The following is a 27237-nucleotide window of genomic DNA, read 5'->3' as shown; positions in this document are numbered from 1 at the left end:
TTTGATACCTTCAATGAATTAACTCAGAGGTTTTACGCAAGGAAGGATTCACCCAGTATTACTGCTGCTGCGCTTTCGATCGCTTCCCATTCAAGAGGCGCGTGCAGGCCCCCATTGGCGGCCCTGGCGTCATGTCCACGGGCCGAGGGGCGGGCCACTGGCTCAGCCCTGGCGCCCGCCCTCCCTCCCTCCCTTCCTAGGGCAGAATGTGTTCGATGGGTATTCGCGACCGCCATCTGCACACGACGGTGGCGTTCTGTCATTTATACACATTTTTCTCATTAAAAAGCGAATTATACTCGGGGGGAAAAAAATCACAAGTACCCCCAGACAAACAAGCAGGTCACCTAGCAAAGGGGATGAAAGATCTAGACTCGGCTCAGTACCAGCAGGCACTGGAAGACAATAAAGTGAGGTGCCCCAAGAATCGAGGGACAAAGGATGTGACCCAAGAACGTGAGAGGCAGCTAAGTTACTGAACATAAGGAACTGTAACATTTGTAAATACGCAAGAAAATCTAAATGAAGCTGCAACCAGTCCTCCAAAAGATAAAACCATCAACTCTCAAATGAGAAGTCTTTGTATGAAGGGCTGGCAGTGAGCACTGAGTTCATTCAAACATAAAATTAAATCTAAATAACTCTAGCAATTACCGACTGCCTTGCACTTTAAGCTGCCTGTCTTCCTCGGTGAAAGTTGCCAAATCTATTCGATTGGCTCCTCTAACTAACCATGCCAAAATGAAAACACACAAAAGAAAACCTCTCCTGAATGGAATTCTCTTGCACGATAGAAAAACTGGTTTGTATCTTCTCCACACACTCCAAAAAAGAGAATGCTAACTACCTGGTTCATTGCTGAGTGTGTAGGTCTAGAAATAAGAAGACCCATTACTCTCTTTGGTTTTTCCATTCACTTACCATGCCATCTTGGCAAACAATGCACTGCTTTGGGACTCATGAAAAACAGAGATAATGCCTGCATGGTCCACCTCCTGGCACGGTAAGGATCAAGGGATGCTGTATGTGAAAGTTCTTTGGAATCTACAAGCAAGGCCATAAAACCATGCCACTTGGTTGGATGGAAAGGACCACTGTATCAAGGAGTCAAATTGAATATTTAAAGACAAAGAAAGGGCCAGAAACCTTCTGTGGCTCTATCCCTACTTCCTTTCTTTCATCTCTGTACATTTCCAGGTCACTGCTTAGCACTATGAATAGGAAATTCAATACCCCCACAGCTCCTGAATGGAATGATTTTTAATTTGGAACCAAAAGCTAGTTTAAGAATTTAAAGATGTTGCTTTCCACCCAAGGTTAATGTCTCCAAATTTGCATTCCTTAATTCCACTAATATTTATTAAGCACCTACTATGTGCCTGGCACTGTTCCAAATAGCAGACACAGTCTCTAAATACTTAAAATAAAATCAAGTCAATGAAAGGCAAACAGAGGAATTGGGGGAACTAAATGAATTTTGCAGGAAAGGGGTCAATGCCTATTTATATTACAACTTACACACAGACATCTGACCATTTGCTCAGAGACAAACCCTCAAACAGCCAACGGGATGCAGTGAAGTTCAAAGAATCATGCATAGCCAACAAAAACAATAAATTGAATACTGGGTCACTGAACTATGAGAATGCCAGATGTTCCTGAAACGCTGCTCATGGTTACTTTGGGAGCCAAGTTCAATTCTTAATGCAGAAAACAAACAGGAGGCAAGATTGTACTTGGGTCAGACGGATTTGAGTCAACTAGAAAGCTTATTAGTAAAGGACTACCAATGAAGTCACTAAAACATTGGAAAAAATCTTTTCTTTTGGAAGAGATCTGTAAAGGGAGGAATGTGATAGGATTTTCCCATACCCTATTTTCACCTTCAACCTTTACACAGATCTTGCTGGAAGGGCATAACAATCAATGGGCATTCTTCAAGCACAGTGAAACAGAACAAGGCAGGAGTATGTTAGAAATGGTAGCCTAGGAAGATACTCATATACTAGCTAACATTTATAAGGAAGCCAGGGTTTTTAAATGCAAAGAACTACTATTTTTACATTTTTTACACAAGGAAATAATCCGGTGGAAAAGCCCTATCCCCAAGAGACTGACTCGGCCTCCATAAAGACCATCTTGTCATTCCTGTTTTGGATGTACAGTGGCCTTTCTTTTACCGAACTGATTATGACTTCTCTGATGAGATCCTCTAAGGATGGAAGAGATGAGCGAGTTCTTTCTAAAGATGACGGGAACTAGCGCATAATGAAATGAAAGAAACACACCCCATGGAGCTATGTAAGTGGCGGGTTGCAATCCGGACTCTCCGATAGCTTCCATTTCTATGGGGCAATAATAACGGCTCCTTTTTCCTCGCCTTAAGTCCTCCGCCAATTCCAACTCTCAGCCAAATGCAAACGATTGTGAAAATCAGATCGGCAATTCTAAAACTGGCCAAAATTCATGAAAATTATGAAGATGTAGGGCATTTTCCAAAATAAAGTAGAAAGAACTTTACCCTTCGATAGTCTTTTTTACAATTAGTGAAGTACATCACACAAGGACTTCCAATTCCTTAGAAAACGACAAAGGAGTATCATATGACAAAGGTACAGTATTAGATTAGTAGAAAGTTTACATAAGCATAAAAGCTCCACTGCCCACTCTTTACAAACTTGACAGTGACCAGAAGGTAGTTTTTCATTTAAGATCTTTGAAGCCAAGCAGTTAAGTGAAACATTTCAAGACAACTTTGGAACCGTTTCATGGACCTAATAGAAGTATATACATGAATTTTAAAATAAAACCAATGCATCGAAGACTAAATGTGGAAGTACACACACCTCACAATGAGAATGCGATCAGATGGCAGAAGGCAAAACTCTCCACCAGAGAGCGAGGAGGGATGCATTTGAGGAGAAAGGGCCCTGGGACTGAATTATCGCTCAGCTAATGTCTTCAATTCCAGATTCCCCAGGCCTTAGTCAGTGGTTTGGGACAAACATGGTATTTGATCACAAAGTACAACAGTAGAGATCTGTATCTGGGATGGGGAGGGAGCTTGGAACCCTGGGAATACTGTAGACACGACTCTATGATAATGAGGAGAGAGGTATGAGGACACGAGAGCGCTCACGAGGCTCTGTGCTCTGTATGACAGGCACCAACCAAATCACAACATACTATAAAGGTACTCAATTTACTACTTTAGTTGGAAGATCTGAAGTAGCTACATGAAAGTTTCTCTGGGAAATGTCCGGCACTGGAATAACTATGGTGTCACGCTCAGAGTTGATAGAGGAAAGGAGCTCAGAGGTTGACTTGCGGAAGATGATCTTTCTTCAGAGAGAGGACCAGAGCATTCAGTTCTCTAGAAAGTTCTATTAGTCTTGATCTTGTCTCTACAAAGAAAATAACGGGAATATCCATAGTGAGTTTATGAGTATAACCTTCTCTATTTTAACCAAGACTTACTCAGTGTTTAATTAGAGTGATAGTTCAAAAACCTTTGCCTTATCTCAGAATTATTCTCTATGGTTACTACAGAAAACGATTTACTGTTTAATTACTTATATATACACTTTACTCTCAGTTAAAAATCTGATTAGAAATGAGGAATGGGGAGGGGTGTGGGATGGGAATGGGGGGATGAGGACAAATATGTGATATCTTAATCAATAAAGAAATTTAAACAAAACAAAACAAAAAAACTCTCAACAAAGTGGGAATTGAGGGATTATACCTCAACATAATAAAAGCCTTATATGACAAACCTAAAAAAGAAAGAAAGAAAGAAAGAAAGAAAGAAAGAAAGAAAGGAAGGAAGGAAGGAAGGAAGGAAGGAAGGAAGGAAGGAAGGAAGGAAGGAAGAAAGAAAGAAAGAAAGAAAGAAAGAAAGAAAGAAAGAAAGAAAGAAAGAAAGAAAGAAAGAAAGAAAGAAAAGAAAAGAAAGGAGGAATGACGAATGACTGCTAGCGGGTACAGGGTTTCTTTTGGGGGAGATGAAAATTTTCTAAAATTACGGAGTGGCGCCCTAACCAAGTTGGCTTAGTGGATAGAGTGTCAGCCTGCAGACTGAAGGGTCCCAGGTTCGATTCCGTTCAAGGGCATGTACCTTGGTTGCGGGCACATCCCCAGTAGGAGGTGTGCAGGAGGCAGCTGATTGATGTTTCTCTCTCATCGTTGTTTCTAACTCTCTATCCCTCTCCCTTCCTCTCTGTAAAAAGTCAATAAAATATATTTAAAAAACAAACAAACAACAAACCCAAAAAGCAGAGGGAGCATTCTCTTGTTTCCACAATGCTATCTTCCTCCACCTAAAAATGACTCATTGTAAAATATATTTAAGTGGGAGAATCTTAATTTCTGTAAATATGAAGAGACTGTATGTTTTTTTAAAAAAATAAAATAAAATAAATAAAATAAAATTAGGGAGTGGCGAAGGTCACACAACTCTGTGAATACTGTATGCTTTAAATGGGTGAATTTTATGGTATATGAATTATATCAATAAAACTGTTAAAAACCTGATTAGAAAGTAAGTTTTCTTAGGCCCGTGGTCGGCAAACTGCAGCTCGTGAGCCACATGTGGCTCTTTGGCCCCTTGAGTGTGGCTCTTCCACAAAATACCATGGCCTGGGTGAGTCTATTTTGAAGAAGTTGCGTTAGAAGAAGTTTAAAAAATTTGGCTCTCAAAAGAAATTTCAATCGTTGTACTGTTGATATTTGGCTTTGTTGACTAATGAGTTTGCCTACTACTGTCTTAGACTTTCTCATTCACTTAGTGAATACTTCCCAAGATTATCCTACTTGTATAATTTAACAATTTTAATTGTCAGGCTAACCATTTTAGAATTTTAAAAATTTGTCTTTTGCTAAAAGGTTTGTCTAACACTATATTAGAAATTATAGTGTTGAACAGTGTTGTATACTAATTAAGCCCATCTTAATTAGTATACATCTAAACTGTTTTAGCTTTAAAACTGCCTTTAAAACAATATTCAATTAAAGCCATCTTTTTACAATTCAAATGGATGTTATTTTAAAAGACTGCTTCTGTACTACTCAACAACTCCCCCATCAGAGCAATAGTTTGAATTAACTGGTCACACTGATGCCCAACACACTACCTGGCTTACATACAGACTGAGAATGGAATCGAATGAAATTGATCCAGGTGTATTAAGGTGATGCAGCTTAATCTTGGCCAGGGATGGTGGTGGTGGTGGTGGTGGTGGTGGTGGTGGTGGTGTGTGTGTATGTGTGTGTGTGTGTGTGCACATATGCATAACCACGTGTGTGCTTGCACTCACATGCACAAGCCAAACTCCTCTAAATTTTATCATTTGAGGTAAGTGACTAGTCCCACAATATTGCTCAGAGGTCCATCACAAGACTTCCATAGGAAAAAACACAATACATCAGTGTAGATATTCTTTATGTCCTTCATCAAAAAGACCAATGATATGATAATGGTACAAAATGACAAAGCTATATAAAATATATTTGCAGACAAATAGCTTTCTGTTGCATTATGTTAAGACTAGAGGCCCAGTGCACGACATTCGTGCACTGTGGGGCGGGGGAGTCCCTTGGCCGGGCCTGCACTCTCTCATAGTCCAGGACCCCTAGGGGGATATCCGCCTGCCGGCTTAGGCTGCTCCCCTGTGGCGGACATCCCCCAAGGGGTCCTTACTGCTGCTGCGCTCACCAGCCGAGAGCCCGGCTTCTGGCTGAGCAGCGCTCCCCCTGTGGGAGCGCACTGACCACCAGGGGGCAGCTCCTGTGTTGAGTATATGCCCCCTGGTGGTCAGTGCACGTCATAGCGACCAGTCATTGTGCTGTTTGGTCGATTTGCATATTAGCCTTTTATTATAGCCTTTTATTATATAGGATAAGGTTTTCAGGGTAAGAAGAGATATATGCAATTAAAATATAACTAGAGGCCCAATACACAAAATTTGTGCAAGAGTAGGCCTTCCTTCCCCCAGCTGCCGGCACCGGCTTCCCTCTGGCACCTGGGAACCGGGCTTCCCTTGCAGCCCCAGCTTCGTCCGGAAGAAAGTACGAAAGGACGTCTGGTCTAATTAGCATATTATGCTTTTATTATTATAGAAGATAGAAGAAGATAGGGAGGAACATTGCAATGTTAAATTTGAATAAAAAATATCAATATGATCGGTCATTTTTAAATGTCCAGTTCAGTAGTGTTAAGTGCATTCACATTGTTGTGCAACTGACCTCCAGAACTTTCTCATCTTCCCCAACTGAAGCTCTCTCCCCATCAAGCTCCCTATTCCCCCTGCCCTTGGCAACCACCATCCTAATTTCCATCTCTATGACTCTGACTACACTAGGTACCTCATATAAGTGGAATGATATGGTATTTGTCCTTTTGGGTCTGGCTTATTGTACTTAGCGTCATGATTTCAGGTTCATCCATATTGTAGCATGTGCCAGGACCTCATTCATTTTAAAAGGTGAATAATAATATTCCATTGTGTGGATATACCACATTTTATTTATCTTGACTGATCATTTTAACTTCTTGATTTTTTTCAGTTTGAACCCACAGAATTTCTCTAGCTTTTTTTTCTGTCAAGCCCGGTGGATGATGATAAACTGCCAACTCAATTACTTTTCAAATATAATTCCTGGTATGATAAACTCCGCTCCCTGCTATTAAGATCTCCACAGTGCAAGGACTCCTGGGAGAGCAGGGTCTCTATTTGAATGGCTATTCTGGTTACCCAATTCTTGTTCTCTTTCCTGTCTGGGGTGAGAAAGCTGCTTCAATATTTTTAAAGGATAACTTTGCTTTGCTTCCCCCCCCCCCCCAGTATGTTTTTATTTATTTTAGAGATAAAAAGGGAAAGGAAGAGAGAAAAACACTGATCAGCTGCCTCCTGAACGCCCCCTAGTGGAGATCGAGCCAGAAACCAGGGAATGTACTCTGGGAATGGAACCAGGGACCTCTTGGTGCACGGGAGGACGCCCAACCGAGCCACACTGGCCAGGGCTCACTTTGCTTTTCCCGTGATAAAACCACAAAGAAGATTTGGCTGAAAGTAACAATTGCCTGAATGGCACGCTGTGGGGAAAATCAGATACTCTAGGATAGAAAGAGAAGTAATTTATTACTGTTTTGCCTTGTATTTAGAAGCGTCTCTGGGCTCTCTGCTGGGATTGCTCCAATCATCGGCTTCAGGTGTGGTCTTGTAATGGCGCCATGCTGACTTATTGAATACTGGAAGCCTCTCAAATGATTCACTTGAAAGAGCCTAATGGAAAAAATATACACCAAAGGGCCACAGTGCCATTTGTCACACATGAAATACGAATTCAAATTTTATATAAAACATTAGAAACCTTAATATATACTTTTTGAATTATATTAAAACTATACTATTTTAGTAGATTACTTAGACTGGGAAGATGAAAGCTTTTTTAAAGGAATAAAAATATTCCCTCATTCAAAGCCAGTACTGACATATACATGACCAGAACAAAAAGCATTTGAATCCAGTTAGTACTGCTTTCAGATACTTTGGACTATACAGTCTTAGACCAAGCACTCCTGTTCACTGGGCAACCATTCTCCCAGGGGGCTCAGAAAGAAATAAAATTCCATACATAGTAGATTTACAAACATAAAGCCATAAAGTGTTATCAAATATCACACATTCAAATGCACCGGCATCTAAGATAAACACTCCAAATACTGGTGAAGTTACGTTGTAATATATTACATGCATGTTATATTTTATAACATACTAGTGGCCTGGTGCATGAAATTCATGCACGGGGGGGAGGGTGGAGGTGGGAGATGTTCCTCAGCCCAGCCTGCACCCTCTCCAATCTGGGACCCCTCAAAGGATGTCCTTCTGCTGGTTTACAGGGATCGGGCCTAAACTGGCAGTCGGACATCTCTCTCGCAATCTGGGACGGCTGGCTCCTAACCGCTCACCTGCCTGCCTGCCTGCCTGTTTGCCCCTAACCACTCTGCCTGCTGCCTGCTCGCCCCCAACTGCCTCCCCTGCCGGCCTGCTCACTCCAAACTGCCCCCCTGTTGTCCTGATCACCTCCAACTGACCCTCACTGACGGCCTGCTCGCTCCCAACTGGCCCCTCTGTTGGTCTGCTTACCCCCAATGGCCCCGCCCCCCACCAGCCTGATCACCCACAACTGCCATCCCATCCTGGCCTGATCACCTACAACCCCCCTCTTGGCCTCTAACCGCCTCTACCTCAGCCCTGACACCATGGCTTTGTCCAGAAGAATGTCCGGAAGGTCTCCTGGAAGTTCTCCCAGTCTAATTAGCATAGTACCCTTTTATTAGTATAGATAGCACACTATATGGCCATTAAAAAGGAGCCAGTTCTACGTGAACTGATAAGGAAAGATCTCCAATATATACCTGTAAGTAAAAAATATATACAGCAAAGTGCTGAAATAATCATTTGTGTGAAAAAAATTTAAATTTTTCTAGAACGATCCACAAGAAACTGGTACCTTTGGTTACTGCTGGGAACAGAACAGGGTGAGTTTGGGCCAGTAATGGGAGAGACTTAGTTCTCTCCCTTTTATAGCATTAAAATTCTGTCATATGTACCTATATAACCTATTCAAAAATACTTTAAATATTCTAGAGTTTAGAAATCAAGAAAAGTATAACAGTATCAATGAATGAGGTAATCTGTGTCACAGAGAACTCTGTTATTAGATCAGCCTTTTAATGACTATATTATGATAACTGAATTATTATGGCTTTGGGAAAGCCAGCAAGTTTTTAAAGCAACAGACTGAAAGATTCCAGTTTATGATAATCTGTCTCCTGCTAGATGAATCCTTTCAATGGATATGCAACCTTTTGAAAATCACAACTTTGAATTATGGTTTTAAAAATCAATCATTTTACTCTTTATAACTCCATATTTCACATTTTGCTATATCTGAGTGTACTGTCAAGGGTGAGGCATAACATGGTTTTCACAATAAACTGAAGTAAATCTGAGATGAATATAAGAGACTAGAGGTCTGGTGCACAAAATTCGTGCACTTGGTGGGGGGCCCTACAGCCAGGCCTGTGCCCTCTCGTGGTCCAGAAGCCCTTGGGGGATGTCTGACTGACAGCTTAGTCCTGGAGCAGGCCTAAGCTATAAGCCAGACATCCTTAGGGTGCCACGGAGGTGGGAGAGGCTCCCACCACTGCTGCTGCGCTCACCAGCTGTGAGCCGACTTCTGGCTGAGCAGTACTCCCCCTGTGGGAGCGCACTGACCACATAGGGTAGCTCCTGAGTTGAGCGTCTGCCCCCTGGTGGTCAGTGCACATCAAAGCAATTGGTCATTCCACCGTCCAGTCAATTTGCATATTACACTTTTATAATATAGGATAACAGATGCTATGGTCTATTATCTATTAGTTATTAGAACTTACAGCTTTAAAGTGTAGATGCCTTCATGCTAACAGAAAAAAAATGCATTACCTTCAAATAAATTACAGCATCCGTACCCACTCCTTCCATAGAATACAGTTTTAGATCTCCTTGGAAATATCTAGCATACAGACGAGAAATTGGCAAGCCATAACCAAATCCAGCCTACAGGGGAAAGAAAATGAATTCCGTGAGACAGGCATACTTGCTATCGCGTTTGGTATAAGGATCATTCAAGATTAAAAATAAATTCTTGATTCAGACTTAAAGAAAAAAAAACAATTGATTCAACCTCTGCAATGATGTATATGCTCGTCTGTGGCAAACAAACTATTTTCACTCTACAAAAACACTTCTTGTAGGTTTAGAAAATAATAGGAATACTGCAATTTTTGACTAATGCTTTCTTAGCACTTGAAAGCACATTTTTAAAGCAAATCCCAATCGAGTGGAATTTGAACTGGCAACAAAACGAAACCACATCATTTCAAAGTTTCATTATCAGATTCCCTTGCTCTCTGAAGCAAAAACAATAAATTGAATAGCACAGCAGTGCAAGGCTAACACACTGGAAAGAAAATTTCCTGAGCGACTACTTCCTAAGGTTCTAGGAATACTACAAGATTTGGATATATGGTAGTGCAAATACTAGTATTTTTAGAGACAAGAAAAGAATTCCAGTACCCGCCTATATCTCTATATCGTAGAACCCTGACTGTTAGTAATAGGTTGTTGGGGCGGGGGTGGGGGGAGTGGAAGACCTCCAGTATTAACAATAAAAACTGAGACTGAAGCTTCGGTAGAGGGGAAGCTTCAGTCCCTCTGGTTAAATCCACTGCTACAGTTAACAAAGGAGCTGGTGGGGTCATGCACCTAGAGTGGCAGTTGCATGGGCTTTAGGCTCAGATACACTTACATTGAAACTCGCTTTTTATGCAACTCTGAGCAATTTTCCCCCAATATATTTTTATTGATTTCAGAGAAAAGGGGAGAGGAAGAGAGAGAGAGAAACATCAATGACGAGAGAGAATCATTGCTCGGCTGCCTCCTGCACGCCCCCTACTGGGGATCTAGCCCACAACCCAGGCATGTGCTCTGACCGGGAATCGAACCGTGACCTCTTGGTTCATAGTTTGATGCTCAACCACTAAGCCACACCAGCCAGGCAACTCTGAGCAATTTACTGCACCTCTGTGAGAATGTCTTCTCATCAGAAAATGTAATAATAAAAAAAAACACCTTAACTCTTAAGACATAATAAAACTAAATGCATGGAAATTACTACAGAAGAGCAATTCTAACCATGTTACATGGATTTCTACCATCTTCCCTAGATTTTTTCCTCAGGGCAGGGCCTAACTCAAAGGGCTGGGTGTGACAGAGGAGTGCACCCCGTCATTTAAGGGCATTAAGACTGGCAGAGTATGGCCAGTAGTAAAGACAAAACAGCCACAATAGTTACTGAGATCCCCACAGTAAAGAAACCAGTGTATTCCAGGAAGAGGGAGAGAGAAAGAGGGAGACCGTCAATCAGCTGCCTCCTGCACGCCCCCTACCGGGGATCAAGCCTGCAGCCCAGGCATGTGCCCTGACCGAGAACTGAACCAGCAACCCGCCCAACTAAGCCACACCGGCCAGGGCCACACTTTAAAGCCGAGGACAGTTTACTGACTGGGAGGGATTAGTGGAAGAATCACAAGGAGAGGGTATATGATAAACTGGAAAGAACACAGACATAGCCAGCGCTGTGATGAGCTCAATGACCTTGGGCGAGGTACTAAGCTTATTCTCTCCTCTATAAAATGGGATGGTGCACACGTATTTTTTTTTTAAAGTCTCTTGCTTCAGGTGTTCAGTTTCATTAACAAATAACTATGACATAACAGCTATCCCCAGGATGGTATTTTGAGACCTGGAATAGACAACTCAAATTCCTTTTAAATAACTGGGGAAGGCTCTAGATTTGCTCGTAGTGGGTGTTCCCCTCCACCCCGCCCTGCGCCCCCCACCTTTTGACATTTATTTATGTAGGTACCAGAGCCTGGTCAAGGCAATGCCTTTCAAAATTGATTTTTCATGAATTTTCTTGAATCCAATGTAAGTGACTCCCACTCTGTGTTCAACACGCTGAGTTAATAAACTCTGTCTTGAATAAACAATGCAAAATGTAAGATTTTTATTCATGCAAATAAAATATAATCTTACGTGCTTACCAGTCAGGTAGGACTCGAAAATGAAGCTTAATTTATACCCTGAACCATTTTGCAGACTGATAGATGTTGCTGTGTTTAATGACAAAGGGCTCAATTGTTGTTTGTCAATTAGAAACACTCAGCGGGGGAAGAAAGTGTGGCCCTACCAGGATCTCAGTGCTGCCATGGTAACCAGACTTTCCTCACTGCCTTAATAGGGCTGAAGGTTATTTCCAGAGTGAGACAGAAAGGGCTCTGAAAATGCATACACCACCTATATGTTTCCTGCTTGTGTTATTTAATATAGAAAATGTAGTGTTCCTAATTTTAACATTTTAATTATATAAACAAATTTGGTGGGGAAGTTCAAGGGCCCGGGGTGATTTGGCCTCTATGGTATGCACGCGAAAAGTGCCAGGACCACGCTACAGCCACGCACGCTGCACTGTTCCTTTGCTCACCCGCAATTGGACTTCCACCCCCTCCACAGGAAATGCCTTTTCTCTGTATTAGGGAGTAAGGCACGGAGCTCGGAGTGTGTCTCCGACACAAATGAGAGAAGAAATCTAAGCCCAAAGGCTTCACAAAGAAAGTAGCAGTGGCATAAAATTCTCCCGCCTCCAAACCAGGCCCACACGGGGAGCATTCCAATTCAACGAGGCTTCTGCCCGGCCGTGGGGAGTCCCTGCCCATGTTAACGGTTTTTCCTTACGCAGCAGTTTAAGATGCTTACCAGAGGGGCAGCTCTTGAAGGCTCCAGGCTTGGTCTAGGAGCAGTGGAATACATGTAGTTAAAAAGACGATCTATCTTTCGAAGGGGAACGCCACCACCTAGGTCGCTGATCTGTAAAGGAGGAGAAGGATGAGGAGGAGGAGGAGGTGGTGAAGGCGGGGAGGAGGAGTCATTCCATACTTAATAGGAGGCAACAAGTTTATTAAATAAAGCCCTTATGAGATTACTCTCAAGTGTACAAGGGCTTTGAACCCCCAATGAAATATGAAGAGTGTTAAAACAAAGGAGGTAGGAAAGTGCCATGGGATCCCACGTGCTTGGGTTTGAGACCCTGTTTAGCTCCCTGAAAAACAGGCTACTTATATAGTTTAAACGAGGTAACTTAAGTCAAAGATCTATAATATGGTACTTTACAAATACGACATTCAGCAAACGTCATTCTTCTTCCCTTCCCTCTGATTCCACAATGTCTAGATACTATGACATGAACTGACAATTCAAGTGCATGTGCAAAGAAAGCAGTTACCTTAATGGACAAGTCTTCTTTACCCAGAGTAACGAGGGTTTTAACCGCTGGGTAGGCCTCTTTTCTGTCTTCATAGAGTTCAACTGTTGCTCTCATTGAGTTCTGAAATAATAAACCCTTTTCTTTACAACCCTCACAAATCACAATTTAAAAAAAGAAACTCACACGAGCTTATTTATGCACAATTTTTTTGGGGTGGGGGGAATATTGGTTGCATTTATATGACGTTTTTTCCCTCTAAAGAACTTAGCTCAATGTGGGTTCAGATCAAAGAAACACTCCCTGATGCTTTGTTTTTCATCTAGTTTAAGTCCCATCTACCATACTGCACATTGATTCTTCCCCCACCTCCTTTTTTGGTGTTAATTCTCACCTGAGGATATTTTCCCATTGATATTTAGAGAGAGTGGAAGGGAGGGGAAGAGACAGAGAGAAACATCGATGTGAGAGAGACACATCCAAAAAAGAACTCTCCTGCGTGCGCCCCAACCAGGGCCGTGATCGTGCCTGCAACCCAGGTACGTGCCCTTGACCAGAATCGAACCCAGGACCCTTCAGTCCACAGGCCGACGCTCTATCCACTGAGCCAAACTGGCTAGGGCTTTCCTCCCTTTATTCTTTTAGTTTTGCTTTAGGGTATTCAAGCCATTCAACTTTCAACCAAGAGGAATGTTTTCTATCGCAGGTCACGAGGTCGCAGAGGCTCACTGGAGAACCTGAACTCTACTTATCAGCCTGTGGTTTCAGAGCGCCTTTCCTCTAAAGCAGGTGGAAAACCTGCTTCCCACAGAATGAACCATTTGGTCGGAAAAAAAAGTGGAAGACGTCCGTTAAAAAGTTCTGCAAAAGCCACAGCTGTTGAGGAGGAGAAAGTTCACAACTGAATGCCCATCTCCACCTCTAAGTGTTGCATTAGTAACAGCATCGTTTTGGGAAGCAAATCAGCAGAAGTGATTTTCAGGCGTTCAATTTCGAGTTTCACGCATAGTGGAAGAACTAAAATTTTAGCTCCAACGCCTTGTACCTGTAATTCTGCTACCATAAATGCCATTAGCTACTGGTTAACAAAAGCAGCAGCTTAAGCCAGATTCTAAAGACTCTCTTTTTTGGGGGTGTCTTTTTTTAGTCTAACCCTTCTATATCTTTCTCCTCTGCCTCTGTCAGATCTTCTAAATTGACTCGAATATGTAAAAGGGTTATGGTAGCTCTCAGGACTAGAACTACTACTAATGCACCATCACAGTTAATGTTCAGAGGCGTAAATATGTGTAAAATTGTTTTTATTTTGATCTGTGTACCATCAATAAAACCTTGCCAGGTTTGGAAACTAAAGAGCATCCCTAATCTCCTAACTGAAGAAACAGTATGGATTTTACATCAAATCACTAAAGTACAATTAAGCTTCAAAATCAATATATACTAATATTCACAAAGACTACACTGTACACAGCAATTTTTCAGCTCACAGTGTACAAATTATAAAACCCACAGGATATCAGAAATAGAATTTTTTAAATGGTATGCAAAACCTTTTTCTTATGCTAATGTAATGAATCCATTATGCCCTGAATCAAAGTAATTTAAAATGAAGACTTCTTCCCATGTTGTTAAATTCCACTTACCTTGAACAACTCAAATAGCATGTGAAACAGATGTGAGGGCACATAAACTACCTGAATAGGTTTGCCTGGAGCTTTGGCTGAAAACAGAGACAAAATCGTCAATGAATAAGGACCAAAACTAGAAGTAAAAAATGTTTGCATTCTATTTTCTGAGTACATAAAAAAGAACTCTACAAAAGGCTAATTTAGGTTTCCACTTCTAAAGGCAGGGCTGAGCAAATGTTTTTGAAGTCCAACAAAATTTTTTTTTGGGGGGGGGCATCCAGTTCCTTTACTTACCAGCTATGTGACCCTGGGCAAATTATTCAATTGCTTTGGAACTTAGTTGAGTAATATTGGAATATTATCACCTACATCATAATGTTCTAAGCATTACAATAAGGCCATCCAACTATCACTGTGTGTTTTTTTCTTTTTAAAAAATGTTTTTATTGATTTCAGAGAGAGGAAGGGAGAGAGAGAAACATCAATGATGAGTGAGACTCATTCATCGGCTGCCTCCTACATGCCCCCTACTGGGAATTGAGCCTGAAACCTGGGCATGTGTCCTGACCAGGAATTGAACAGGTGACCTGTCGGTGCACAGGAGGATGCTCAACCAACTGAGCCACACCGGCCAGGGCTCATTCAGTGTTTTTCAAATTGGGAGACACCTACCCCTACCACTGACCCCAGTGGTCAGCAGGGGGAATGTGAAGCCACAGAGGAAAAGGGGCACATCTTTTTAGTGAATTGGACTAAAGAGCAATGTTAAATGATGACAAACAAGGCATATTATAGAGTAGAATGTAAGGTTCACATGACTTTTTTCTACTAGGAGCTAACAGACAGCCCCCTGGAGACCTACAGTCCTTTCTCCTTGCATCAGCGATTTTCTGGGGAAATCTAAGAAATGTCTAATTCCATGTCAAGCACTAAGAACAGTGTGAGCTATAGAATAGATGCTAGAAAATGTAGTCCTTGTGACCCAAAATCACTTTAGAGACTGAAACTATGTGAACTTTCTTAAGTAGACCACAGACATACCCACCCATGTTGTAATTTCAACCTAACTACTTCCTCTAATGAAGTACATAATTAACAGTATAAAGTAGAGAGAACATTCGTTTGGTTCTTAGTTTACGAAGAGCTTGAACATACATTATCCAATTGAATCCTTGTGATAATACTGCGTGGCTCATAGGGTGGGTGGCATTATTATGGGTGACGACACAGGCTTTGCAGAGGCGACGTGACTTGCCCATTGTAACAGAAGAGGCGCTAAAATTGGACACCTGGACCAAGAGCTTTTGTGATTCTAAATCCTGAACTCTTTGATAATCAGTTATTTTTTAAATTATTAAGTTAATATATGCAAATGATTTTAAAATGTGTTAAAAAGAAAACAAGTCCCTCCACCCTTTCCTATCTAACCCCCGCCCCCAGACTGCACCCAGAGGCAGCCACTCGTTACTATTTTTGCTTTAGTCTTCTGGTTAATAATATTTACATTCTATTTTGTGACCCTAATGAGCTCCTCTGTACTCTGCCTATAGATTCTATACCGATCACTGCAGAGCCCCCACAACAGTGTACCAGGATAACATTTCCTTCCCTGTGAGTCCAATGGCATCACTTGAAGAAGAATGTCTGTCTCAAGATGAAATGGATTCTCTTTATCGTCCTCAGACTACCCTTTTTAAGTCATCGAATATCTGGACCATGTCTTTCTGATACAGTCTTACATATTTCCCGGAACTTCTAACTACCCTTCCTCTTGGGTAACTGCACCAGAAACTTATGCTTTCCTCTCCATATCACTAAGATATTCCAGCTTTTTTATTCTATTGCATGGTGCCTACTCCATTCTTAAGGAGTTTTCAAATTAGAATCAACTGCTTTCCAAACATAATGCATAGCAATCATCCTCAAATCATTTTTGATGGAAGTTCTAGAATGTTTTCGCTACTTTTTCTATCTCTAGTAAACACACCATCAAGACCGTCAGATAACCTACCGCAAAAAGGTGTGCAAGGGAGGTACATTTCTCAATCCTTAGTCCTCTGATTCACTTGATTGAAAGTTTGGCTGGGTACAGAATTCTTGATTCAAAATCATTTTCTCTCAGAATTTGGAAAGGGGGGTGGCCCTCTGGCCCTGACAGTGCAGCTGCTAAGTTTAAATGCCAGTCACATTTTCATTCACACTGCTGGTTTTCACCTGAGGCCTGATACACCTTGGTTGTAATATTCTTGTTGAAGAATGAGGGACTGGATTAATCATTTGAGGTAGCTCTAACTTACACCAGCTTCCAACTAACCCCTACCCTTTCACTTCCCATTTCAGTCCTTTGCACCTCCTGGCTCTGCTCCTGGAGTCCCTCCAGGATAACCTCTGGCAACAGGTGCCATCTCTTCTGCTGCCTCCTTTGTGGCTTCTGCTCGATGTATTTCCCTCTGGTTACCCTACGGCAAGAGGTGATAGCAGTGGTCCACTGAGGAACCTCCTGGTTTCTTTGCTGTTTTTGTTGGTATTCCATTATCATCATTTTAATGGGAACTCCAGGAGTACACTAAATGTTTATCTTGTAGCAAAAGGCATGACTAGCTATACAAACAGCCTTCTGAATTCAACCCTTTTCACTCCAAATCTCAGGGAAATTAAGATACCTTTCATAGTTTTATTGTGTGTGTTTTAGTTCAATCAACACTTTCTAGGAGCCTTCTGAAGACTTGCTCAATTACTCGGACTTTTCTTTGGGAGCAATATAGTTTACATGTCTGTCCTTCCCTTTAAAATCATGCCAAATGTTTTGTCCATGACTCTTTCCTAATCCTGGATCCAGTAGCTTTTATGTAGTGGAGTCTTAATAAACATTTGTTGACTTTCTAAAATAAGATACAAATGGAATATGAATGTTCCATCTGAGGGTACATTTTAAAAAGTCAATGGAAAAAATTGTCCAGGTTTTTCATGCTCAAGACTTAATGAAATCTCTATCTTGCACAGTCATTGCTCCAAATATCATTCATTAAAACAACATCTATTAAGTACCAAGAGAACTCTACATAGCATATACAATTTTTTTATTTTCAGACAATTCTCCTATAAGAATGAAAAAAAATGGAAGCTACAAAGAAAAAAAATGCATTCAAGGGAAAAGGGAAAAGGGTTAATATCCAAAATTTATAAAGAACTCATGTAACTCAACACCAAAACAAACAAACATCCAATTAAAAAAATGAACAGAGGACCCAAATAAACACTTCTCCAAAGAGGACATACATATGAAAAGATGTTCACTAATCATAAGCGAAATGCAGAGCCAGTACACTCGGCAGACAGCTTCAGACCACATCGAAGCACCAGCCAACCGTATCCACAAGTGACTCACTCAAAGGGCAGACTCAGTGGGCACCACAGCCTTCCCCAGAACTTCTGCTTCCAACTTGTCTAAAGCCAGAAGAAGGGCTTGAAGTATGGAAAAAACTGGGCTCAGACCAAGAACACTGAGCTAGAGAAGGATGCTCCAGAACAGACTGAAGCCCATTGGGAGATGCCAGCTTCTGTGATTCCAAGAAGATCTCATCTCTTCTGCTGTGGCCAACTTGAATTATGGTCTCTATCTAATGACACTGGAGGCTCAAAATGGAGAAGGTGAACCCTATGATCCAGATATGCTCTACTACATTTTCCTGTGCATTCAGAAGTATCTTTTTGAAAATGGATGGGGTGGGCCCAGCACAGCTGATTCTCCACAGTGGTCACAGCCAGTCTTTGCAGCCAACTGGCCTGGGGGTAAATCCTTCCCATTGAAGTGCCAACAGCAATCAAGGCTCAACTACAACAGGAGGGTGCACACAGCCCCCACATAGGGTACACCTGGAGTGCCCTGCTTGGGTGACTAGGGAGGCAATAGCACTGGACCCTATAGGACACCTACTACACAAGGCCACTCTACCAAGTCCAGGAGACATAGCAGCTCTACCTAATACACAGAAACAAACACAGGGATGCTGCCAAAATGCAGAGGCAAAGAAACATTCCAAGATGAAGAAAAAAAAAACAGAAAAAACAAAACTCCAGAAAAAGAACTAAACAAAATGGAGACAAAAAATTTACTAGATGTAGAGTTAAAAACACTGTTTATAAGGATGCTCAATTAACTTAGGGGAAAGAGTAGGTCAAATTAGTGAGAACTTCAATAAAGTGATAGGAAACATAAAAATGAAACTAGAAAACATAAAAAATAAACAGAAATGAAGAATACATTGCAGGGAATCAACAGTGAAGTAGATGAAGCAGAGATTCAAATCAGAGATTTGGAAGATAAGGAAGCAGAAAACACCCAATCAGAACTCCAAAAAGAAAAAAGAATTAAAAAATGAGGATAGTGTAAGGAGCCTCAGGGACAACATCAAGCATGCTAACATTTGCATCATGGGGGTGCCAGAAGAAGAAGAGAGAGAGCAAGATATTGAAAACCTATTGGAAGAAATAATGACAGAAAACTTCCCCTACCTGGTGATGGAAAAAGACATACAAGTCCAGGAAGCACAGAGAGTCCCAAGCAAAATGAATTGGATTCAAAGAGGCCCATACCAAGACACATCATAATTAAAATGCCAAATGTTAAAGACAAAGAATCTTAAAAGCAGCAAAAGAAAAGCAGTTACCTTATAAGCAATTACATAATATTGTAATAACTATGTATGGTGCCAGTTGGGGTACTGGAAATATCAGAGGGAATACTTTGTAAAATATCTGATTGTCTAACCACTATGCTGTATGCCCAAAACTAATACAAAATAATATTGAATATAAACTGTAATTAAAAATAAAATTTAAATTAAAAACAGATTTCTAAGAGAAAAAAACAGTTGTAATAGGAGATTCAAGAAGAAAAAAGAGAGAAATGGTAGCTGGGCACTTAGAAATGGTTAATCAATTCCCAAAATCAATGAATAAGGCTATTAGAGACAATATATAGTATAGTTCAGTCACACTGGGGCCAAGTCCTGACTTAGGCATTTAATAGATATATTAATAGGAACTTAACCCATCTGGGATTGGCATCCCATTTCTGAAATGGCGCAGAACTTATCTCACTGGGTTAATATAAGGATGAAATGAGATCATGGTGATAAACTAATTTACATAGAGCCTGCCACATTGTAAGCAGTCAATAAATGCTGCCTAGTCTCATTACTAAAAATTAATTTCTACAGTATTAATGGAGCTATCAGTAATGGCTTTTTGACTGCTGCATAGAACCATTTGCCTGAAAATATCCACAAAAGTACCCAATATTGAGAAACTAGAGGTCAACTATCCCAGGGTAGATATATACCCTTTTGATGAAACCTGTTATAACAAAACAGCATGAGTTCAAATTTTTGTTACCCACCAAAACTAAAGCTATCAATCAACCTCCTGAGAGGAAAGACTAATCTAGAAATAAAAATTTCAAGTCATAACCATACAAGTCTTATCTTTCCCAAGTCAATCCTAAATTCCAGTAGCCACCCTTTTAAAAATATCCAGTATGCTTGGCAGGTATGGCTCAATGGTTGAGTGTCAACCTATGAACCAGGAGGTCACGGGTTGTGGGCTCGATCCCCAGCGTGGGGCATGCAGGAGGCAGCCAATCAGTGATTCACTCTCATCATTGTTGTTTCTTTCTCTCTCTCTTCCTCTCTGAAATCAATAAAAATATATTCTAAAAAATAATAAAAATAAAAATATCCAGTATGTGCCCGGTGCTGTATTTGAGGTCCCAGTAACATTATCCTTTCACTAGAGGCCTGGTGCACAAGATTCGTGCACTCGGGGGAGGGGGGGTGGGTCGTCCCCTCAGCCCAGCCTGTGTCCTCTCGCAGTCTGGGAGCCCTCGGGGGATGTCCAACTGACGGCCTTAGTGATGCCGCAGAGGCGGGAGAGGCTCCCACCACCGCCGCTGTGCGCACCAGCCATGAGCCTGCCTTCTGGCTGAGCATCTGCCTCCTGGTGGTCAGTGCGCATCATAGTGACTGGTTGTTCCACCTTTCAATCGAGTTGCATATTAGCTTTTTATTATATAGGATTGCCCCACAGGGTGAGCTTATGGATGAGGAAGCCAAGTGTCAGACAGGAAGTGACTTGTCTAAGGCCCACATCTAAATGTTTGAATCCAGATTTCTACCGCCTGGTTAAGCTACAAAGTTCCCATCTTCCCCCTAAGCCCTGCTGCCTTACAATATGGATGCTGAAAAGGTCAATTAGAAATTTTTATTTGCTTAATGTATTGGCAACTGATTTCTCAAGAGAAATGAGGACAAGTGTGATGAAATAGCTACTTGTCATTGGAGGAACCCACACAGGTTGCTGCAAGTGGCCAGTCAGAAATATCTGAGGTAAGTAAGGCTGTTAAATGTGTTACAGAAAGGACAATAAAGGAAGTTTACTATAACTGGCCCCCAATATTCTGAATTCTAGTGAGGACTGGTAAATACTGTGGTGTTCACACAGTATGTGTCCTACAAAATCCTATTTACCACTTTCTCAGGGGTCTTCATTGGAAAAGAAAAAAAATTCAGGGAAAAAAAAAGGTGGTATGTAAAACTAGCCAAACTTACATTCTCAGGTAGCAATGGACTGTTCTTTTGGGTTAATGGCAGCCTTACTCGTCTGAAATGTAGAGCGAGGGCAGCAAGCATGTCGCTGACTATTGTTAAAGGCACCCGTTGGGCAATGGGAGCATCCTGAAAGGCAATGCTATGCTAGTTCACACAGGCTCTGAAAATAAGTCCATAAGTAACTGGATCTGATCTGACCGCTCCCTGAAAACAGTCAGCCATCATGCTGTGGGAGACACGCGCACTCTCTCTCATTCTGCAGCGATAGTGTCTACTTACGCTGTTCAGGGCCAACCTTCAACCTGCAACTCTAACACAGAACTTATTAGAGACAAAGCAGAGTCTTTAACTGCGCTCGTAAAGAGCTTTGACATTTAAGAAATCATAAATATAAATCATAAATACATTACCTGAAAGCACTAGGAAACTAGAGGCTGCCTCTAACCACCAGCATTCATTTATCTTAGTGGTGGGGGAAAAGGGGCTTAAAAAGTCATGCAGGAGACAATGACAAAAGGAGTCATACAGCTCTGCTCCTGGCGGGGTGTGCTGCCCAGCGTGGCCACCTCGCTGGGAAGGAGTGGCTGACACAGCTGCACCTGGGAATCGGCAAGAACAGGCTCACTGCTCTGGCCTTCAGTGAGTGAGGCTGCTATTCAGGCCAAAGAGCAACTGGTTACTATCTGTGAATGTAAGTTCCATGTCTGACAAACAGAAAGCTGGACAGCGAGGTCAGGCCCCGCCTAGCCAGGAGGAAGAGAGAGAGAGAATATTCTGATGCTTCTACTCAGGAATACTCCAGCCAAGTCCATTCGGTTCCCATAGTGTATTGATTCAAAACATTGGCACAACTCAGAGGATCCAATGGACTTTGAAAGCAGCTTTGATTCACTACTTCCTAGTAAAATGTAGGGGGCCAATGTCTTACAACAGCAGCCTGAAGTCTTTTCACATTTTGATCTCATTATACATATTTTTAAAATTTATTATCTAAAGTTTTAGATATGGCCGAAACTGGTTTGGCTCAGTGGATAGAGCGTCAGCCTGCGGACTGAAAGGTCCCAGGTTCGATTCCGGTCAAGGGCATGTACCTTGGTTGCGGGCGCATTCCCAGTGGGGCGTGTGCAGGAGGCAGCTGATTGATGTTTCTCTCTCATCGATGTTTATAACTCTCTATCTCTCTCCCTTCCTCTCTGTAAAAAATCAATAAAATATATTTAAAATAAATAAATAAATAAAATAAAGTTTTACATATGTCTCCTTTTTTCCCAATTGACCCCCCCCGCCATTCCCACTCCAGGCAAGCCCCCACCGTCCCAGTGTCTGTGTCCATTGGTTATGCTAATATGCATGCATACAAGTCCTTTGTTGCTCTCTAACCCCCCCCCCCACCTCCCCTGCCATTTGTCTCTGATATTTTTGATCTCAAATTATATTGATCATTATATCCCACATATGAGTGAGATCATGTGATAAGTGAAATACAGTTCTGATATATTTTAAGAGGGAATTTGGTTTATCTTTTCTAAAATATATTTTTATTGATTTCAGAGAGGAAGGGAGAGGGAGAGAGGTAGAAACATCAATGATGAGAGAGAATCATTGATCAGCTGCCTCCTGCACATCCCACACTGGGGATTGAGCCCTCAACCTGGGCATGTGCCCTCACTAGGAATCGAACCGTGACCTCCTGGCTCATAAGTTGACGCTCAACCACTAAGCCATGCCATCCAGGCTTATCTTTAATTGTAAATACCTATACCCTAAGACTCAGTCATTCCACTTCTAGGAATCTAATGTGCAGAAATACTTCCACACATTCACAAATTTTCCCAACCCTCCAAACACAGGCACATAGACACACAGACACACAGACACATAGACACACAGACACACAGACACATAGACACACACACACACACACACACACACACACACACACACACACACACACCTTCATTGGGAAATCATTAAATAAATTATAAATTATGGTAATCTACACTATGGATAATCTCTAAATGACAACATAGGCAGAGATCTTCAAAGCAAAGTGAAAAACACATCATAGAACGTGAATATTTCCAACCCCATTTATGTGAAAAATGAAGCTCTGTATGGGACTGAGAGAGCAGTGGAGACTCACTTTTACTCTATATTTCTGTATTGTTTATATTTTTACAATGAGTATGTCTCTTTTTTTTTGGTAACTTACAAATTTAAAAAATTTAACATGGAAATATAGACTCATATGATTAATATAAAAGTCAGCTATAATCCTACTCTCCACACAGCTGTTGTTTCTCCCTAGGTGCTAGAAATCTTTCAAAATATTTTCCAGTGAACTTGCACTATTACAAACTTTTATAGCATGTGTTTAAAAGATTCTTTTAAAGCATTATTTTAAAGGGCTGCATAGTATTCTATCTTATGAGTGAACCACAATTTATGACCTCTGCTGTAGAAAACTTGGATCCTCTCATTTTTCTCTATAAGGAAACCACTGTGATCACCATTCTTGTACATACGACTGTGCATATCAATATTTTCTTATAATACACTTTCTGAGTTTAATTCACTGGGCCAAAGAATATGACTATTAATGAAAAAAAGAATATGACTATTACTAATTTAATTTACTGGGTCAAAGAGAAAGGATATTGGTGGCATCTTTTGAGAAAGGCTGGACCAATTTAAACTTATACCAGAAATGTATAAGTGTTGGTAAGAAAGTATTTTTCTGGGCAACAATTCGAGGCAAGAAAATGTTTCAATCATTGCCATTTTGAAAGACAAAAATGGCATTTCTCTTTGGTTTTGTTTGTACTTCTTTCTTTAATAAAGTTAAACATTTTCCCATAGGTTTATTGTTTGCATTTGCTATTTTGAGAATTGCCTATTTATACCTTTGTGCATTTTCTTCTGTGCCACGAACTTTGAGTTCTAATAGATTACACATTCCTGTACAAAAACTCCTTACAACAATATACCTAGTTGACCACAGATATAGAAAAGGTTTTAAAAATATAGAAAAGATTTTTTAAATCAGCAAAACTTTAGGATCTCGCTTAAATATAGCTCAGGTGTAATCAGATTTGGGTCAACTTCTTTGTACTTAAGTTTAAAGTTATTCTTTTACCATTGAATTCTTCAATTTCCAACTCAGGAGCTACCATGTAATACTGTTCACATAACATCTTGGCAGTTTCATACGCATCTGCAAAGAAAGAAAAAAAGTTTAGCTGCTGCACTAATAACACAGGCACAAGTAGATAGATAGATAGATAGATAGATAGATAGATAGATAGATAGATAGACAGACATAACAGATCAGCAAACAAGGACAATTTCTAACTTGTTGGATTTTTAATTAATTACCTCCTTTTTAAAAAGTAGCCTTTTTGGCTTGCCCAGCTGGTGTAGCTCAGTGGTTGAGCATTGACCTATGAACCAGGTGGTCACGGTTTGATTCCGGATTACGGGGGCTTGATCCCAGGTGGGGGCCGTGTAGGAGGCAGCCAATCAATGACCCTCTCCCATCACTGATGTTTCTGTCTCTCTCCCCCTCTCCCTTCCTCTCTGAAATCAATAAAAAAATTTTTTCAAGCCCTATAGAATTTAAATGTTAAAACGTGACATATCAACCTAAAATAATACAAAGATAAGATTCAGGTGTGTTCAGACTGTAAGTTTTGGTTCATTGACCTCATATTGCTAGCAAATTAAAATTGTATATAATATTTGACCTCGGAATAAAAATTCTGATTACTTTATTCAACTTTTAGAATTAAACCATTAAAAGAACCACAGACAGAGACATTAGAACAACTGACAAAATGAAATAATGAGGAAATGTTAGTAAGAGGAGAGGAAAAAAAAAGAGTTCATCACTGTGAAAACAGATATTAAAGTAGGACTTAATTGAAACCATAAAAAGTTAAAATATAGAATTATATTAAATTTGCAGGTTTTTTTTCCCTAGGCTATAATAAACCTCATTAAATATCTGTAAAGTACTTTTGTAAAAAGAAATCAAGATGCACTCTTTCTGCTTTGGTTATAGCACCAAACAATGCTACATCTCCACCTAGTGACACAATAGCACTAAGCCAACCAAGAACCTCCAGGGCTACTTTATTTAAACCAACAAATCCTAAAATCTAAAAATGATGCTCTGCTATCCATACACAAAGCCAATCCCCCTCCTCAAAACAACTCCTCCAAGTATATAACACCTTTAAAGGTGTTTTGAGATTGTTCTTCCATTCACCATAAAAGGAAATGTATCCACTAACTGTGGTATCTCCTCATGGCATTTGCTTGCCCAGTGGCATGAGATTATAATGGTATTATTAAGAAAAGGTATTACACAAATGCAACATGCGGAAGAGATGGTAGAACCCAGATAGAAGCCGCCAAATTGGGACCCAAAGACCCAGTGTGTTTCCTAAAACCACATGTGAATAAGAATTTTTAAAACATCATGACAAATTATGGTGTATCAGTGCTGTAATTAAAAATCACATGATGATGCTTGAAAAACTCAAAACACCACAATGAGACTCACATACACCAGCCAGTCAAGTATTTGGGGGATAGTAAAAGTAAAATCTACATTCATACACATCTTTATAAATTCCCATAGCACATCATAATGCCTTGGACACGATACACAGCTAGCAAGAATTTGATAAATGGAACAATCTTCTTGCCCATGAGAAAGTTCTCAAGGTGAAATCAATTATACTGATGAGAGATGTTCTTTTTCTTAGAATCCTTACCCAAGGATATGGGTTTTTTAAAAACTGATTTTTAGAGAGGAGGGAGGGAGGGAGGGAGGGAGGGAGGGAAGGAGGGAGGGAGGGAGGGAGGGAGGGAGGGAGGGAGGGGAGTCTAGAGACAGAAACATAGATCAGTTGTCTCCCGTATGCACCAGACCAGGGATTGAACCCACAACCTAGGTATGTGCCCTAATTGAAATTAAACCCGAAACCTTTTGGTGCATGAGATGATGCTCCAACCAGCTGAGCCACCAGGCCAGGATGAGAAATGTTCTTTTTTTGTCAGACTGGGAACCAGAGGCCTTGCGTGGTTCCCAAATCTCATTGTATGTGGAATTCACTACCAAGTTTTTTTTAAAAAATGCAGATTATAAAATAAGCCCCATAGAGATTCTGATGCAGTAGGTCTGTGTTGAGGCCTGGAAATCTATATTTTAAAAAGCTTAGCAAGTAATTCCGAAGAGAAGCTAGATTTGGGGACCACTTGCCGGGAAAGCCAAGGCTGGGCCATGATAACTCAGTCACTATCTCTCCCAGGACATGAATGATCATGGGGTACTGGGGTGTATACAACACACATGTACTCAAACTTCTATTTCACTTCTATTTAAGTGAACTAATATAAAAATGTAAAAACTTTAAAACATCACCAAATAACCAAAATTTAACTACTGGCTTATAATTTCATGTCTTTCATTTTGGGGTAGAATGCAAGTTCTACTTTTAACAACAAGCTTTCAAATAAGACTTTTCTAATTTTAATTAGAAACCAAAATTTTAAATATAATTTACCAAATTACTTTTATCTGCAATACATCTGAGCAAGTAATTACAACCAATCTTTAAAAAAATTTTTTTAATTGATTTCAGAGAGGAAGGGAGAGGGAGAACGAGCTAGAAACATCAATGAGGGAGAATCATTGATTGGCTGCCTCCTGCACGCCCCCTACTGGGGACTGAGCCTGAAACTCAGGCATGTGCCCTGATTGGGAATCAAACCCGTGTCTCCTGGTTCATAGGTTGAGGCTCAACCACTGAGCCACACCGGCTGGGCTCCAAACAATCTTTAAAAGGAAATTATTATTACTGCCACTAAACATAAATGCTATTCATTGTTTTAAGGATCAGTTTTCAAGGACAATAAGATAATGATCATAAAGTACCTAACAAAACTGTGGGTGTGACACATATATACTTCCCCCAGGCTAGAACACTCAACCTGTAAACACACAAGACTGATTATTTATTTAAAAGGCCAAGTCATAAAGAGTAGGGTGAAGGTTCACCGAGCAACTAGCTGAACAGATCCAACCTAGCCAGGAATTTAAGAAAAAGCACACAGGAAAATTTAATACA

The 27237-nt window shown here is 40.7% G+C and overlaps 1 protein-coding gene across 2 annotated transcripts in view; it reads right to left on the bottom strand.

The window, feature by feature from the left end:
- Nucleotides 1-334: 334 nt before the first annotated feature.
- Nucleotides 335-27237, bottom strand: part of PDK3 (pyruvate dehydrogenase kinase 3) — a 72384-nt gene continuing 45481 nt past the window's right edge. Inside the window, exons 6-12 of one of the 2 annotated variants that reach the window (XM_079764679.1) lie at nucleotides 24240-24317; nucleotides 14511-14587; nucleotides 12889-12990; nucleotides 12363-12473; nucleotides 9489-9602; nucleotides 7144-7283; nucleotides 335-3404 (exon numbers count right to left, since the gene is read on the bottom strand). In XM_079764679.1, coding sequence (XP_079620805.1) covers nucleotides 3374-3404; nucleotides 7144-7283; nucleotides 9489-9602; nucleotides 12363-12473; nucleotides 12889-12990; nucleotides 14511-14587; nucleotides 24240-24317 — 653 coding nt within the window. In that variant the 3' untranslated portion in view covers nucleotides 335-3373. The remainder of the gene's footprint in view (nucleotides 3405-7143; nucleotides 7284-9488; nucleotides 9603-12362; nucleotides 12474-12888; nucleotides 12991-14510; nucleotides 14588-24239; nucleotides 24318-27237) is intronic. The other variant, XM_079764680.1, reaches the window with a different exon arrangement.

This window comes from Cnephaeus nilssonii (genome assembly GCF_951640355.1).
Source record: "Cnephaeus nilssonii genome assembly, chromosome: X".
Taxonomy (NCBI): domain Eukaryota; kingdom Metazoa; phylum Chordata; class Mammalia; order Chiroptera; family Vespertilionidae; genus Cnephaeus; species Cnephaeus nilssonii.
Note: the sequence above shows the minus strand (reverse complement) of the source record. Positions and strands in the feature narration are given on the sequence as shown.